This window comes from Gobius niger, assembly GCF_951799975.1.
Source record: "Gobius niger genome assembly, chromosome: 5".
Taxonomy (NCBI): domain Eukaryota; kingdom Metazoa; phylum Chordata; class Actinopteri; order Gobiiformes; family Gobiidae; genus Gobius; species Gobius niger.
This window is the reverse complement of record NC_136856.1, coordinates 6,374,941-6,392,143: the sequence shown is the minus strand read 5'-3', so window position 1 is coordinate 6,392,143 and position 17,203 is coordinate 6,374,941. Positions and strand designations below refer to the sequence as shown.

The window sequence follows — 17,203 nt, the reverse complement described above, 5'->3', positions numbered from 1 at the left end:
GGAGACTCTAAGCTCTCCGTAGGTGAAAACAGTTTCTACGTGCCCGGCTCCTGAGAAATCCAAAGCTAAACAGAGGCTAGTTTTGATCAAAATCACTGATTTTTTTTCTAGATTCAGAGATAACGGGGGTTTAATGCAACACTCTCCTTTCTGATTAACTCCTCTCTCCTTCTCTCTCCTCTGGCACTAACATTATGTGAAGAGGCAAATACCTAAATATCTCTGTTTCAAGTCAATTTTCAACGACAACATTGTTGACACGTTTTGAAACACCGCGTGTCTTTTTATGGCGTGTGCATTTAAACAGCCTGGTTCTGGATTGAAGACTTTAACAGGATGTTTCTCAGCCGTCCTTGGACTGATTTTAACCATTTGAAAACTCAGAGAAATGTTAAAATCTCAACTGTTTTGATCTTTCCATGGGAAGCAGCTCTGCTTTGTGAAATGCGCTCCAGAGAGCGAGAGAGAAGTGTCGCCCTCTCGGACGAAAAAGAAAAGAAACGCAAAAATACACTGTATATGAAATGTCCCGATCGTGACTCTTCACAAGTTTTTGATCATCATTTATTTCACTTCTGTTCATCACAGAGCTACCAAAATCAAATCTGTTTTTCCATTTTTTGGCACTCAATGAGTTAATAATGTGTGGAGTCAGTTTTTTTTTCTTTATTATTTTTTTATACCCTGCTGTGTGCACAAGACCTGAGATAAATGGCTTGAAATGTGCTTGGATTAAAACAATAAATGGTGATTTTGAGAAGGCTCGGACTGTCTTTCAATAAGAGCCAATAGAATATTAACTTATTTTATTAACCTTAATATAGGATACAGGATAGTCCCACTGAGATTAAGAATCTCTTTTTTACAGGGGAGTCCTGGCCCCAGACTCAGAGGGGAACCTTATTGTACATGTTTTAGTTACATTTCTTAAAGACACACTGCGTAACATTTGGGACTATGCTGTTGCCATCAGCACAAAAAACACTCCCAACGACCAGCTGACACAGAAACGGCAATTTCTGCAGTGGATAATCAAAGAATGGATTTGGACAAGAACCTAACCTGTTTAAATCCTGCTGCCTTCTAATGTAAATGTTTGTACATCTACAGTATTAGGTATTTTTTAATGATGAATATATCTGTCATAAAATATTTCCTTGTATTTCAAATGTGTTTATGTGATACAATTTTACACAGTGTGGCTTTAAAATTAGATCAATTAACTTGTACAATAAGACAAAATCCCTTGAAATAAGACATGAAGGGCAAGAAAAAAAAAATCTTTACAAGATCCTCCAAACCTACTTAAAATGAGCACAAAGTTATTTTTGGCTAAGATAAGTGTTGGTATTGGGTATGAGTAGATACAGCAGTATCGGTATCAAAAGCATAAAGTCGGATCGGTGCATGTGTTGGCAAAGCGTCGCCTGGGTGACCGCTGCATTTGACCTTTTCACCCTGTTTTAAATCCGCCGTCTGTGGAAGCGCACGACAAAACAAATGTATGCGAGAGAACGGCCTCAGCTGTCAAGGGACACCTGGAGTCTAACCCCCAAACTTCCAGGACAAGGCGGGCTAACCACTCTGCCGCGGTGACTTACAGCTGCCAAACTTGAGCGGGCAGGCGTGAGCGTCCATGGGGAAGTCCATCAGCTTCATGGGACACTCCGCACTGATGGTCAGCCTGAGGACACACAGGAAACAGGAACGAACGAACATTAGACATGATGTGCAGGAAATGTTATCACACATTCAATCAGGACCAGACGGATTTACTTTACTTAAAAGCTGACGTTTTGCCACAAAACAGTAGCTATTTATACTATGCTATGTATACTATGCTATGCATGCAAAAATCTGTGCACTGTTCTTTTTTTAGGATTTGTGAACATTCCATCAAACAGAGGAATAAGGGAGTTTTCAATATTGAAAAGAAATTAGACAGAACAGAAAACTTCTGGACAAGGTTTTTTGTACAACTTACGTATATTCAAAGAGTCGCATGTACTGAAAAACACCAGCCCACACTCTGATATACGTCAGGCGGACCCAAAAACACCAGCCCACACTCTGATTTACATCAGGCGGACTGAAAAACACCAGCCCACACTGATATATGTCAGGCAGACCCAAAAACACCAGCCCACACTCTGATATACGTCAGGCGGACTCAAAAACACCAGCCCACACTCTGATATACGTCAAGCGGACTGAAAAACACCAGCCCACACTCTGATATACGTCAAGCGGACTCAAAAACACCAGCCCACACTCTGATATACGTCAAGCGGACTCAAAAACACCAGCCCACACTCTGATATACGTCAGGTGGACTCAAAAACACCAGCCCACACTCTGATATACGTCAGGCGGACTGGAAAACACCAGCCCACACTCTGATATATGTCAGGCGGACCCAAAAACACCAGCCCACACTCTGATATACGTCAGGCGGACTCAAAAACACCAGCCCACACTCTGATATATGTCAAGCGGACTCAAAAACACCAGCCCACACTCTGATATACATCAGGCGGACCCAAAAACACCAGCCCACACTCTGATATACATCAGGCGGACCCAAAAACACCAGCCCACACTCTGATTTACGTCAGGCGGACTGAAAAACACCAGCCCACACTCTGATATATGTCAGGCAGACCCAAAAACACCAGCCCACACTCTGATATACGTCAGGCGGACTCAAAAACACCAGCCCACACTCTGATATATGTCAGGCGGACCCAAAAACACCAGCCCACACTCTGATATATGTCAGGCGGACTCAAAAACACCAGCCCACACTCTGATATACGTCAGGCGGACTCAAAAACACCAGCCCACGCTCTGATATACGTCAAGCGGACTCAAAAACACCAGCCCACACTCTGATATACGTCAAGCGGACTCAAAAACACCAGCCCACACTCTGATATACATCAGGCGGACCCAAAAACACCAGCCCACACTCTGATATACGTCAGGCGGACTCAAAAACACCAGCCCACACTCTGATATACATCAGGCAGACCCAAAAACACCAGCCCACACTCTGATATACGTCAGGCGGACCCAAAAACACCAGCCCACACTCTGATTTACGTCAGGCGGACTGAAAAACACCAGCCCACACTTTGATATATGTCAGGCAGACCCAAAAACACCAGCCCACACTCTGATATACGTCAGGCGGACTCAAAAACACCAGCCCACACTCTGATATACGTCAAGCGGACTCAAAAACACCAGCCCACACTCTGATATACGTCAGGCGGACTCAAAAACACCAGCCCACACTCTGATATACGTCAGGCGGACTGAAAAACACCAGCCCACACTCTGATATATGTCAGGCGGACCCAAAAACACCAGCCCACACTCTGATATATGTCAGGCGGACTCAAAAACACCAGCCCACACTCTGATATACGTCAAGCGGACTCAAAAACACCAGCCCACACTCTGATATACGTCAAGCGGACTCAAAAACACCAGCCCACACTCTGATATATGTCAGGCGGACTCAAAAACACCAGCCCACACTGATATACGTCAGGCGGACTCAAAAACACCAGCCCACACTCTGATATACGTCAGGCGGACTGAAAAACACGGTGTTGTTCAACCTTTAAACACTGCAGGAGAGCGTTAGGGCATCTGACACAGGAGGAAACTAAAAGAGTGTGTGGAGTAAAGTGTCGCATTAGATTTCCCGAAGTCGTCAGTAAGAAGCTCCAGTTTAAGTAGATCATCTGAAAGCGGAGCCTCAGGACGTCTCACTGCTTCAAATGGAGTTTTATTAAAATCCATCAATCATCGGGAAACAACAGCCGCTATTTTTACTCCGTCACACAATCGTTAGCACAGAACACTTTACTGTAGGAGTTTTCTGGACAGTGATAGTTTTCTGGCTTTGATCACTCTATGACAGGAGAAAATATCCTTTTTGTCAAAGTCTCAACATGATTTTTTTTTGTGCCTTTTTTTAACCAGGTTAGTCTCATTGAGAACTATTTTTTACAAGACAGACCTGGCCAAGACGGGCAGCTTTAGTTACAGATGATCTGGACTGGACTGACAATGACAAGGTCCATGATTCTATATCCTGCAATCTGCAGTAAGGTCCATGTGAATCGCTAACAGAGATCATCTTTCCCATTTCAGTCCACACTTTAGGAACAACATACAGTGAGGTTCGTATGAAGACTGTGCAGACCCTGTTTCATGTTTAAAAGACAAGATAAATAAGCAGCAGCCTTACTTTTGTAAATGTTGAGCCAAAGCTAAAACGCAATCTTATTATAGCTATATAGCTATAGCTATATAAAGGTGTAGCTTTTCTGCGCTCCATTTGCGCAGAAGTGGCTCATTATCTGCGCATAAGTGCATTTTTTTAGACTCAATGCGGGTCTGGAGAGATAAGAACCGAAAACTGGCACCGAAAGAATTTTATTTTTTCGATACCACCCCCGGCTTTTCGGTCGGTACCAAGTAGGTACCATTTAACTAGGGACTAGGGATGGTGCCCATTCCTAGTCATAGCACATACATTATACATATTAAATGTCCCTTATCAGTCCTTTGAGTTCTGTGGCTTGGTCTTGCACAGGGGAGATATAACCGCCCTGCTGCACTCTAGTGTTCCATGGAGGATAATTATTCAGTTTTTAACTTTCAAAATCAATATAATTTTTCCCTGGTCTTCAACATTAGTTCAGTTCCCTTCACAGTTCATCCCCTGTCCTCCCAAAATATAGAGCACTCTTTGTCCTACTCCGCACTTAATTTCAACCGACAGCAGCGAGGTCCCATTGCAAACTTCTATCTTTCCAAATTTCCCTTAATCCAGGGCAGCGCCTAATCCAATGAGCAGGTACTCTGTTATAAAGAGTCCAAATAAGTAAACGTGTGTCAGAAACATGTCTGCCCTCGATAGGTAGTATGACATGTGAAGCCCGTGTCCAGGATCCGTCTGTGTGTGGGGGCTCTTGATGCACTGACTCCAGCCTCAGTCCACTCCTTGTGAAGGTCCCCCACTCTTTTGAATGGCCTTTTCCTGACAATCCTCTCCAGGCTGCGCTCATCCTGAGATGTTTCTGAGATGTTTTATTTGAGGTTAATACAACCTCTTTAAAACATAAGGACATTTTAAGTGACCCTAAACTTTTGAGCGGTAGGGTTTTTTTTTTTGCTTGTAAACTTGTAATACATTTTTTCCCTATTCACCTGCAGCGTCTCCCCTTAATGGGCTTTTTGGTGGAATTACAAAAGAAGTCAAAAGCAGAGCTTTATGTTCTCTGCTGTACATGCATCTGTGTATATTTATATGTACATAGGCCGGAGCTGTAGTTGTAGTAGTAGCTTTATAGTTGTTGCAGTCGTGGGCGCAGAAAGAATCATCTCCCATCGATCTGTTCCTGCGCTGCTGCTCTCCTCCTCCACGCCGACACTTTGTTTTTATTTATAGACAAATGTTCCACTGTTGCGCGGCTCGTCTTCGCTTCAGAAACACCGCGCGGTCAGAGGTGGATGTTAAGCGCTTCCCTCGGGGCGGACATAGCACGCAGAGGCCCCAAGTGTCATTGCAGGGCCCGGACTCTCGCCCCCCCCGGGTACGATGCTCTGCCTTTGACACGTCTCCTCGTATTTACAATGAACTGTTTTTCTGCTTTTTGGGGCCCCACTGTAGCACCCCGAGGCTGATCAACAGAGGGTGAACCCATTTACGTAACTAGAGCAAGGCAAAAGTGGAACAGGAGGCCTCATTTTGGGCCATGACCCACTGTTTGAGAACCACTGTTTCTTTGCCATAGTCAGAGTGAGATTTAGGGCCAATTTTTAGTCCAGTTCATTTGTCTTTACAGGGCCGCAACAAACCAGCAAAAAATATGTCATGGCGGCACAAATACTGTGGCCTCAGTGCGGTGCGCCTCAGAGACAGAGACTGCCTGACGCACAGCGCGTTCTGAGCGTTTAGAAAGTAGCTGCACTGTGTCTTAAAGGAATAGGCCACTGTTTTTACATACTGAGATATGTTCTTACCTTAGCTTTGACGAGTTTAGGACCTGTCTGGTCTTCCCCCATGCCTTCAGTCACGTAAACACAGCGCAGACGGCGTTAGCATTTAGCCTCTCCCCCTCTCCACTATAGCTCCAAAACTGGTCAAGATAGAAGCTACCAAGCTCTTCCACGTTTTCCCTATTTAAATATGGTTACGTGAAGTGTTACACTACAAAGTATAATTACACAAAATTAAACAATGTGGATTTTCTAAGCGGATAAAAGGGGGGACTATATTGTAAGGCGTAATAATACCAGGAGTAATTTGGCATCCGCACAGTAAAGTGAAGATTACTGCGCAGTAAAGTGAAGATTACTGGTATTATTACGCCTTACAATATAGTCCCCCCTTTTATCCGCTTAGAAAATCCACATTGTTTAATTTTGTGTAATTATACTTTGTAGTGTAACACTTCACGTAACCATATTTAAATAGGGAAAACGTGGAAGAGCTTGGTAGCTTCTATCTTGACCAGTTTTGGAGCTATAGAGGAGAGAGGGAGAGGCTAAATGCTAACGCCGTCTGCGCTGTGTTTATGTGATTGAAGGCACGGGTGAAGATCAGACAGGTCCTAAAGAACTCGTCAAAGCTAAGGTAAGAACATATCTCAGTGTGTAAAAATGGTGGCCTATTCCTTTAAATAAAGGAAACAAACAGGCCAGTGTTGCTCATTTTGGGTCCATAAGACCAGGAGTTACCGAAGTTGTCAGGGAACCACTTCTGTAAAATGTAATTAGCATTTATATATGGTAAATGGTCTCAATTTATATTGCACTTTTCGCCACTTTTCGAGCAAGGATCTCTGGAGTCTCCCCCCATATCCTTGGTGTTTCCAGAAGAAAGAGGCCGTATAGTTTGTCCATATATGGTGTGTGGCTGTGGTTACCAATCTCTTTTCCTTGAAGCCCCACCAGTCCAAACCCTCCGCCCCCACAAATATATAAAATATATAAATATTGGCCAATTTCAAACAGATAAACTGAAATGAGAGTGTTTACTGCACCAGTACATGTAAAAGTTTACAAATTCAACATACTTGGACCTAGACTTCTGAAATTTTGCACACATGCTGAGTACCAGTAAGGTTACAACTGTACTAACTTTGGAGTGTGTGCTATGAAGTATATTTTCAGGAAAGACATTTCAGTTTATGTGTAATTTTCAATATATAAAAAAGCTATATTTTTATTAATTTTATAACGAAAGAATCTTTTTACATTTTTTTGTCACAATGTCCTTCTAAATGTACAAAGAAGCTACGTCTTGTCCTGATTCCTATGATGGTTCACATCAGCAATTTGGACAAATTATGTTGTTTTAACAGTAATTTTAATATGGAGAGGTTACTGTTTAATTTAGCCAGGCGAGAGAACATCAAAATAGGTGGTCCTTAACAGGTTAAGGCCTGGTTTAGGCCCGCTTCTTACCTCGTGGTGTAGAGGATGATTCTGCAAGCTGGTATGGGGGTTAAAGCCTGGTTTAGGCCCATTTCTTACCTCGTGGTGTAGAGGATGGTCCTGTGAGTTGATATGGGGGTTAAAGCCTGGTTTAGGCCTGTTTCCTACCTCATGGTGTAGAGGATGGTCCCATTCTTCATGATCCTGAAGAGCCGGTTGGGGGCCGTCATGTTGTGGGCCACGGAGCGCTTGCCATTCCTGAAGAATGTGTCTGGGGTCCACACTTTGGTGACCATCAGGTTGTTAAGGCGCAGGATCTCCACTGGCCCCTCGTACATCAGCCGCCGGTCAACCCAGGTCTGACGGAAGAACACGTCCATGGTGTACTCCTGCCAGAGACAAGCTCACTTTTACTCCACTGCATTTGAAAGATTTCATACAGTTTTTTCAACCATTTCTATGAAATGTTCCCTGTGCCACTGGCTGCAATACGACCCCAAAGTATAATCGATCCACCCCCACTATCTTTAACAGTTGGACTGTTGCTCACCTTTGCATCCTACTGTAGAGTGTTTGTTCGTATCTGTGGAGCAGTAACAGACAGCCCAGAAAGGAAGATAGAGTTTAAGATTCCTCAAACTAGATATGAAAGACTCAAGACTCTTGGCTGCCTGGAAAAGTGTTTAAAGCTGTGATACTTGCCATACTGGGGGGCTGCGAGGTTTAAACTCTGCAGGGCCCAAACTCTACTATGGCCTTTTCCCCCCTTTTCTGTTATTTTGAAAATGTAAAAGATGAAAACAAATCTTGTGTTTTAAAGCTGCACTACACTGTGTCTTTTTGCAACCCTGCCGGTCCGGCAAAATGGAGTGGCCTAGAGTAGCTCTTTAAGGCTATACACTGCAGGTGAAAATATAGGTGTACGTATATTTGTCTATATACGTTTTCATGTCGGAGTTTGAAAATGCCAACATTTACCCTGTACAATGCATATTTTATGACACTTTGTCGCTAGCAGCACTGACATCACTTTGCAAAGGTGGCTTTCCCTTATTCATTCATTCACAAATATTGACATATTTCAAAATATGGTATTTTTCTATCTGCGAGACAGTCATATTTGTTATAAAACTTTAGGGATGATTTTCTCGCTACAACCTCAGCACAATTGTAGCTCCTACAGACTCCAAACCTAACTTAACAATATTTTGAAGGTTTTTTCAGAAGGACTTTTTAATAGCTAATTTCCAGCCTGGTTTAAACAGCTTTGGACCCTCAAAAAGCAGGCAAAGATTATTATGGTTAGCTTATTCAAAAACTAAACAAGATCCAAAATCCCCTCTTTGTTACTAACATGTCAACAAAAATAAAAAGCATTATCTGGGTCTATCCATTATTTAGATTTCATCGCTGAAAATATCAGCAATTTTGATGCACCAAATGCCTTATTTTTATATGAAAACATAAAATGACATAAAATTGACAGTAGCTTTTTTTTCTCATATTTATATCAGTAATGTTCAGCAAAAGTTTCAAGTTTTGATATCTATAAAATGTTTTTTTCTTCTTATTCACCTGCAGCGTCTCACCTTAAATGCTGTAGGAATGTTTAATCTTCATTCCTTTTTTGTCAGTTTACATAAATAGAAATTTAGAAACTTTCATACCCCACTGTAGGCTGTAGTGCTGGGGAAGTGTGTTGCCCAAATAACACAAAAGGAAAGTGTGCCTTTTATTTTTTTCCAGGGTGAAAGCATGTGGTTATCATCAAACAAAAGTTCAAAGCCAGGATCTTCTCACCATCTCCACGTCGGACACGGGGCCGAAGCTGGTGACGTAGATGTCGGTCTTCACCTCCGTCACTGGACCTGCACCAGAGCACAAAAACATATCAGAAAATATGCACAAAAGCATTTTGTTTCATATAAGCCACATACTGTACACACTTGTACTGTTGAAATGTCCATGATCCGAATAAGCAACATCCATGTGTATCTGCACCTTTGTTAACACTTAACAATGAACCAATATCTCCGCCATGCCGTGTGCTCCAACATCATTAGTAGAACACATTTAAGCACATTTACAATGAACACCTGCAATCTCAAGTCAACTAGGTATGATGTACTATTTCTTAATGTAACTCTTCTTAAAGGAATAGGCCACCGTTTTTACATACTGAGATATGCTCTTACCTCACTTTAGCCGAGTTAATATATCCCCGTCTGGTCTTTGTCCGTGCGCTCTGTCACGCAAACGGAGCGCATACGCAGCCTCTCCCACATGTCACATAGCTCCAAAAAAGCTCACGATAGAAGCTACCAAGCACTTCCACGTGTTCCCTATTTAAATAAAGTTACGTGAAGTGTTTTAAAGTGAGGTAAGAGCATATCTCAGTATGTAAAAACGGTGGCCTATTCCTTTAAGGAGAGACACTGCAGCACATTTTAGGTTTGGGGCCAATTTGGTCTCTTAACATATAAACTTTCACCTGGAAACAAAAAGTCAGCCAGAGGCCATTTTCTCAAACCGGTGTGACACCTACAGACTTCAAACTTTTCTTGTGGATTTTTTTTTAAAATACACTGCTCACAAAAACTTTTTTTTCGGATGAAAATCTTTATTCATAGTGTAGGGCAATGTGTTGAGAACAAAATAACATAAGAATGATAAATGGAAATCAAATTCTCAGCCCCTGGAGGTCTGAATCCAAAATTATAGTCAAAATCAAAGTGACAAATCAGGTCACTGGTTGATCCAAATTCTGTAGAAATTCCTCAAAACGAGTCTGTATCATCCTCAGTAGTGTGTGTGGCCTCCACGTGCCTGAATGCACTCCCTACAACGCCTGGGTATGCTCCTGATGAGACCACGGATGTCCTCCGTGCGACGTGGCGTTGATGGATGGACCGAGACATGATGTCCCCACCTTCATCATGCAGGACCTGCTGACACACTCTTGCCACATGTGGCCTGGCATTATCAGGCATCAGAAGGAACCCAGGGCCCACAGCACCAGCATATGGTCTTACAATAGGTCTGAGGATCTCATCCCGGTCCCCAATGCCAGTCAGGGAACCTCTGGCTCGCACATGGAGGGCTGTGCGGCCCTCCAATGAAATGCCTCCCCAGACCATCACTGACCCACCACCAAACCGGTCATGCTGGATGATGTTGCAGCAGCAGAACGTTCTCCAGGGCGTCTCCAGACTCTGTCACGTCTGTCACATGTGCTCAGGGGGAACCTGCTCTCATCCGTGAAGAGCACAGGGCACCATCGGCCAATCTGCCAATCCCTGTGTTCTCGGGCAAATGCCAATCGGGCTGCACGGTGTTGGGCAGTAAGCACCGGCCCAACTAGTGGACGTCGGGCCCTCAGACCACCCTCATGGAGTCGGTTTCTGACCGTTTGAGGATCAACATGCACATTTGTGGCCCTCTGGAGGTCATTTTGTAGTGCTCGGGCAGTGCTTCTCCTGTTTCTCCGTGCACAAATGAGCAGATAGCGGTCCTGCTGCTGGGTTGTGGACCTCGGTCGGCCCCCCCCCCAGGTCTCCTGGTGTACTGGCCTGTCTCCTGGTATCTCCTCCATGCTCTGGACACTGCGCTGGGAGACACAGCAAACCTTCTTGCCACAGCACGAATGGACGTGCCATTTTGGATGAGCGTCACTCCCTGAGCAGCTTCTGTGGGTTGTAGATGCTCCTCATGATGCCTCTAGTGGTGAGAACACTGGACAAATGCAAAAGTGTTCCAAAAATACGGTACAAAGGATGAAGACAGGGAAATGGTCTGTGGTCACCACCTGCAAAACCATTCCTCTTTTGGAGTGATCTTGCTAATTGCCTCTCATTTCCACCTGTTGTCTGTTTAATTTCCACAACACCAGGTGAAGTTGATTCACAATAAACGTGGCTTCCTAACTGGACAGTCTGATATCCCAGAAATTTGACTGACTTGGAGTTACATTGTGTTTTTTGAGTGTGCCCTAAGTTTTTGTGAGCAGTGTATATATCTAATTCCTAGCTTGATTTATTTGAGTTACTTGAGTTTTGAGTTTCAAACACAAACAAAAAAAACTAAACAAGATCCAAAGTAAGTCACATGTCTTGATCCATTAGGTGTGTTTAATGGGCCTCGCCTGAATGTCTGTGAGACCGAGGGTGTAGAAAAACACCTTGAATCAAGCCAGACACATCACAGCCCGAGAACAGAGAGGAGCCTCGCATTTTGTGAATGAATACAAATATTTGAGAAGTTTGTGAACATATTTCTGCTTCTCCCACACACCACAGACATACTGTACGTACACCTCAGACTGCTCCTCTTCCAGTTTGCATCTTATGCTGCCTACACCTAACCGCACGGACCGCACTGTTGCTTCTATTTGGACGCTTGAAAGGCTCGTAATCAGATGCTCGAGATGTGAATGAAAACGGTTTCCTGATTCTTTGTTTGTACTTTGGTGACAGCAGAATAGTTTTACCAGCCTACATTTCTCTGACACTTGAGGCTAGTTTCGCCTCTTTCCTCTCTCCCTCTCCTGGATATTATGTCAATATGTGTGGGTTTGAGTGTGTAGTACCTGTCTGCCTCATGTCAAGATAAAATCTCCTTAAAAACAATAATACAGTGCTGTAACAGGTCATGCTGTATCGTCCTTACTACCACTTTAAGTTGGGTGTGGGTTTTCTTGTGGGTGTGTTTTGCTTTGCTGTGGGCCAATGGCCATGCTTTTTATGTTAAGTGGGTAGTACTAGGGGCGGGACTCCAATTATATAAAGCACCTGTGCACCTTCTGCTCTCTCTCTCACACTCTGTCTCCCTTGGTGTTCAGGTCAGTCTCCTCCAGCAGCAGCACTCACATTCACATTAAAGGCACAAATAGTAAAAATGGGGTTGTTAAGATATTTGTGCTCCGTCTCACACTGTCTCCCTTGGTGTTCAGGGTCGTCCAGGCTGTTAACGAGTCGGCTCCTCTGCAAGGACCAACTGGGGCACGCTGGGGACCAAGCACCACACCAGCTGTGCCAGCCGTTACGCTGCAGAGCCCCACATTGCCGACCAAAGCCTGGACCCCCAACCAACGGGCCCGCCATCTTCCAACGCTCCTCCTAGCCTCAAGTTGGCCCAATCATTCCACCAAGCTCCTCCTACTCCTCCGGGCACCAGCTGAACAACATTTGCCGAACCTGCTCCTCAGTTTTAAGTGATTTTATGAAATAAACGAACATAAAACTTTCTCCTGGTCTTGGTCTCCTTGTACCCTGGTGATCGACCCAGAGGGGGTGTTACAGTGCCATGTTAAATGCGCCTATGTTCGTTTAGTGTATGAGTGTATGATTCCTCTGATCTGAATGCCTGGGCTCGGGAAAGGCATTTCAAACCACATTTGCTGCTCGTCATGAATACTTCCTCTTTTCAGACAGTGTCTAAGAGTTACTTGTGTCATAGAGTCATATAGGTAGTTATGTTGTTGCTCCACATTCAGATAATCAATAAATAATTCCCTGCTAATTCCCACCGCTCTTACACACCTGCCACCATGCACACGCCTCACCCGCACATGTGCGCGCACTTACATCGACAATACACAGGAATCAAGCGCCCCTGCCATGTGAACCGCGTTAGGTGTGCACGCACCTTTAGGATTGAAGGGGATAATAAACATTTTTCTGCAGATCAAAAGTAGATCTCTGTGATGAGAAAGAGGAGGAGGAGGCCACACAATACTGGCCAAAAAGAATTCAGATCTAATCATCTGTCAGTCCACTGTTAGCGCACGTGTTGACTGCACTTCATTTCCCATCATCCCGTTGGCCTTTGTTGAGGCAGGTGAGCCCAGGCGCTACAGCCGCCTCCGACACAAATCTGACTGACATGCCTGCAAAGACTGGGCCATCTTTAAAATACCAAATATTTAGATTTTGTCTCTGAAAATACTTGCATGTTTACGCATAAAATGACTTCATTTTATATCCAAATAATATGCAGAAAAAAGACAGAAAACGTTAAAAGATCAGTCAAAGTTTATTAGTCAAATCTTTATTCAAATGTAAAATCCTTACTTATTACATGGAGCACTGTGTCTGTTTTTTGTTGTATGGATTATTATGTTATATAAAGCCGTGACTCTGATTATTGTTGTTTGACCTTTGTTCTGCCCCTGCAGCACAGGAGCCTGAACACAGAAACTACACAGAGCACTATCCCGACGGCCGCCGTCAGAAACAGCAGCAGGACGTCCACGCAGTAGTACGAGTACCAGGGCATCTTGAAGGACTGTGTGCGCAGGTGAGCGGCCCCTTTATGGCGCATCACAAACTCCACCCAGAACACGGCCTGATCCATGGGGGCCATGGGCTGGTCCCGGTGCAGACGGGACAGTCTCTGCATGTTTTCCCTGTAGTGCTGTTGGTGGAGCAGCTCCTGCAGCCCCTGCTCAAAGCTGTGTCTGTTCAGGTCAACGAGCTTGATGACCTTGCCCGCGCCTCTCCACTGCAAACGCAGGAGGTTGTCGACCTGGTCAAAGAACAGTGGGATGCCCAGCACCGGGACGCCGTGGTAAATGGCCTCCTGGACGCCGTTCGTCCCGCCGTGAGCCACAAACACTTTAGTCTGAGGGTGTCCCAGCAGGTCCTTCTGTGGCATCCAGTCCACGATCAGTGTGTTGTTGCCCACAGTAGAGGGGCGTGCACCAGTGTGTCTCCAGATCACCTAAAACAATTCACATTCACAATTTCAACTATAAATATAAATACAGCACCGCGCAAAAGTATGTAAACTTATTACATTATTTCTAAATTTATTTCAAGACTATCACACTGTAGATTGTCAATTAACACAGATGGAATTATGTTTTAAACAAAAATAGAAATAAATTCTGCAAAATCGCCGCCTTTTGCTTTGATTACGGCTTTGCACTTTGGACATCTTCTCTGAGCTTCACGATGTCGTCACAGAAATGGTTTGTACTTACAGACTGTTAAACCATCAGGGATGATCTTATGACGGCAATGGACAAAAGTGTAATGTCTTTGCTGAGTCAAACAATGCTGTAATGTGTTGAAAATAAAGAAAAAGCTGGACAAATAAACGTACCTTTTGAGGCAGTTTAGCAAAAACGCTGGCTATTTGATCAGCCAAGGCAGTGGGCATAGCATGGACCATAGAGCCCAGAGTCATGATGATAACTCCATGTTCTCCTGCACTCTGGACAAAGTCCTCCAGCTCCGCAGGCAGAGGCTGCGCCGGTTTGCACTGGAACCCTGCTATGTAGATGACATTGGGCATAGTGGGCCGAGGAAAGTCAAAAACAAAATCAGACCTGAACAGCCAAATGTCAGCGTCCTGCAGAAGCGAGACAATATTACATCCACCTTCCACGTACTTCTCGCAGATAGCGTTATAGCCCGAGGAAACATGGTACATGTGAATGCGGGAGACCACGTAAAAAAGCATGTTCTGGACTCTCTGGAAGAAGTCCATTTGGTCGGTCAATCCTGATCCGGGCACTGGAATGTAGGACAAAGGACTTGGCGCTAACAGAAAGTGTCCGTCCATGACCAGAGCCCAGCGAACATTGAGCACCAGCGGCAGGTTAAGATATTTGGCCAGAATCACTCCTGGAGCCACACCAGGATCCGTCAGCATCAGGTCATAATTCCCCTCCTTCAGGTCTTTAAGAATGTTTTCATTATTGAATATATAAATCAGATCCTCATGCCACAACTCATGGATCTTCAACATGAAGTCGAGAAAGCTGCTACTGGTGAAAGTTAGCGCAGCGGCTCCCTCCATCTGCGCCTGGAAAGGGGCACACACATTAGATTACCTTTAGGACTCTCCGCCAATCTTACTGTTATGGGCAGTACACCCAACCTGGCCAGCCTGGAAACATGCTTTTCCTCTTCTTTACAAAAACTGGGATCCGCTCGGATTTCTTTGAATTCTCGATGAGCTTGATTGAGAGGTGTACAAACCAATCAAAGAAAAGCCAATTATTTCTCACAAGCGGTATGTGGCGTATTTTGTGAACAAGGAAGTTAGTTTATGAGGGATCGTCCAGAAGAGCGGAGACAAATGTGAACGATCTGTTGTTTTTGACACAGAAAACTTAAGGAACAAGGCATCATTAGCAAGATATTAAATATTAAAAATTAGAACTCAACATGAATGCACAACAGCTGCTTCAACCAATGCACTTTTGATAGGGAAGAAAAACCTTTCGACACACGGAAACAAGAAGAAAATCCTGTTAGAGAAGATGAAGTATAGATGAAATGTATTGAACAAGAATGTACCTGACATTCTTGTTCAATACATTTAAGAAAATATTTCACTCGTGGTTAATTTGGTTCCTGCTGTGACGTGGTCTGCAACTGGATCAATTTAAAACTTTTCGAGGTTTCATTGGCTGTGAACAAAGACGGTTCTGCTTTGGAACAGAAGCAAAAAGCAGGAGTGGACGGCTGACCAGGCAATAACACACCTACCTTTAACTGCTTTTCCAAAAACCCTCCCAAATGCTCCTCTAAGTTAGTCTCCGACGGGAGGCTGATAGTGGAGTACAGATGGGATCCTTCCTTGATGTACCAGCTGCTGTTGGAGCGGATAACGGTCAGCTTGTGTCCGCGAGCGTGCAGCTCCTCCAGCTGTACCTTGATATTGACCCAATGGCTGCCGTCTAACGGATACACCAGAATGTTCCCTCCGTCGCAGCACGGAGCCAAGCCGAGCAGACACAGACTGAGGAACAACCGTACGCCCCACAAAAGACACGGCATGTTTCCTAAAACAAAACACCAACTTACTGTTCTACACTAGATCTGTATATTGTACAGTGATTAACTAATCCCATACCCGTGCTGCTGAGAAGAAGTGGTGAACAAGAATCCCACTGAATATTGATTGATTTATGGCACATTTATGTTCAAACTCCAAAGCCACTGTTTGGCGGTCCCTTTTCAGGTTAATGAGTTACAGATGTGGTTTGAGTGCACTGCATGCACTCTGATGTTCAGGTCACTCTGACAAATAAGGGTGTTTTTTAAGTAATGACTTGGCCATGGCCTTCAAGAAAGTCATGTGGTGTAACTGTGATTTACCTTAAATAAATACATTTCCTTGTTGTACTGTAACAAAGTATTTGTATTACCTTTAGGTTTAGTGAAGAGCAAACTCTGCAACTCACTTATTTTTTCTGTCAGTTGAATGAAACTGATCAAAAGCTTTGAAGAATACTGTTCATATATCTGTTGTATATTTTATTTAGAATTAAATACAGGTTTTGCTATTATTAGTGGCACCATGATGAGCTGTGGCAACAAATGACCAAGACCCATTATCAGTTGAACGACTGCTCAGGTATGATGTAAATAAGGATCTAAAAACCAACAAAGGTGCTGTGATCAGTTGTCCACTAAGTTTGTTTTCAGTGTTTGTCCTGGTCGCGGCACTGGATCAGCTCTAAACTCTACACTGGGCACTCGAGGGTTCGTGGGAGTTCACCTCAGTCCACATATACTTTGTGGGCGGTGCTGTTCCTCGGGGTGCCCTGTAGGGGGAGCTGTTCCTCAGGGTGCCCTGTCGGTGGTGCTGTTCCTTGGCATTGCTGGTAGTCACTCCTGTTCCCAGTGCATGTTGGTCTCCACCAGAGCTGCCCTTTTTTTCATTATTTCTATGGACAGAATTTCTAGGCGCAGCCAAAAAAACATCAGCATTGTTACGGTTACCATAGTTACCG

The 17,203-nt window shown here is 44.1% G+C and overlaps 1 protein-coding gene across 2 annotated transcripts in view; it reads right to left on the bottom strand.

Moving 5' to 3' along the window:
• The window catches only part of gabra4 (gamma-aminobutyric acid type A receptor subunit alpha4), a 47,478-nt gene that overhangs the window by 18,769 nt on the left and 11,506 nt on the right, over positions 1 to 17,203 (bottom strand). The window contains exons 3-5 of one of the 2 annotated variants that reach the window (XM_079556227.1): positions 9,259 to 9,326; positions 7,627 to 7,847; positions 1,602 to 1,684 (exon numbers count right to left, since the gene is read on the bottom strand). In XM_079556227.1, the coding sequence (XP_079412353.1) occupies positions 1,602 to 1,684; positions 7,627 to 7,847; positions 9,259 to 9,326 (372 nt within the window). Of the gene's footprint in view, positions 1 to 1,601; positions 1,685 to 7,626; positions 7,848 to 9,258; positions 9,327 to 13,571; positions 14,176 to 14,559; positions 15,265 to 17,203 lie in introns of those variants that run through there. The other variant, XM_079556228.1, reaches the window with a different exon arrangement.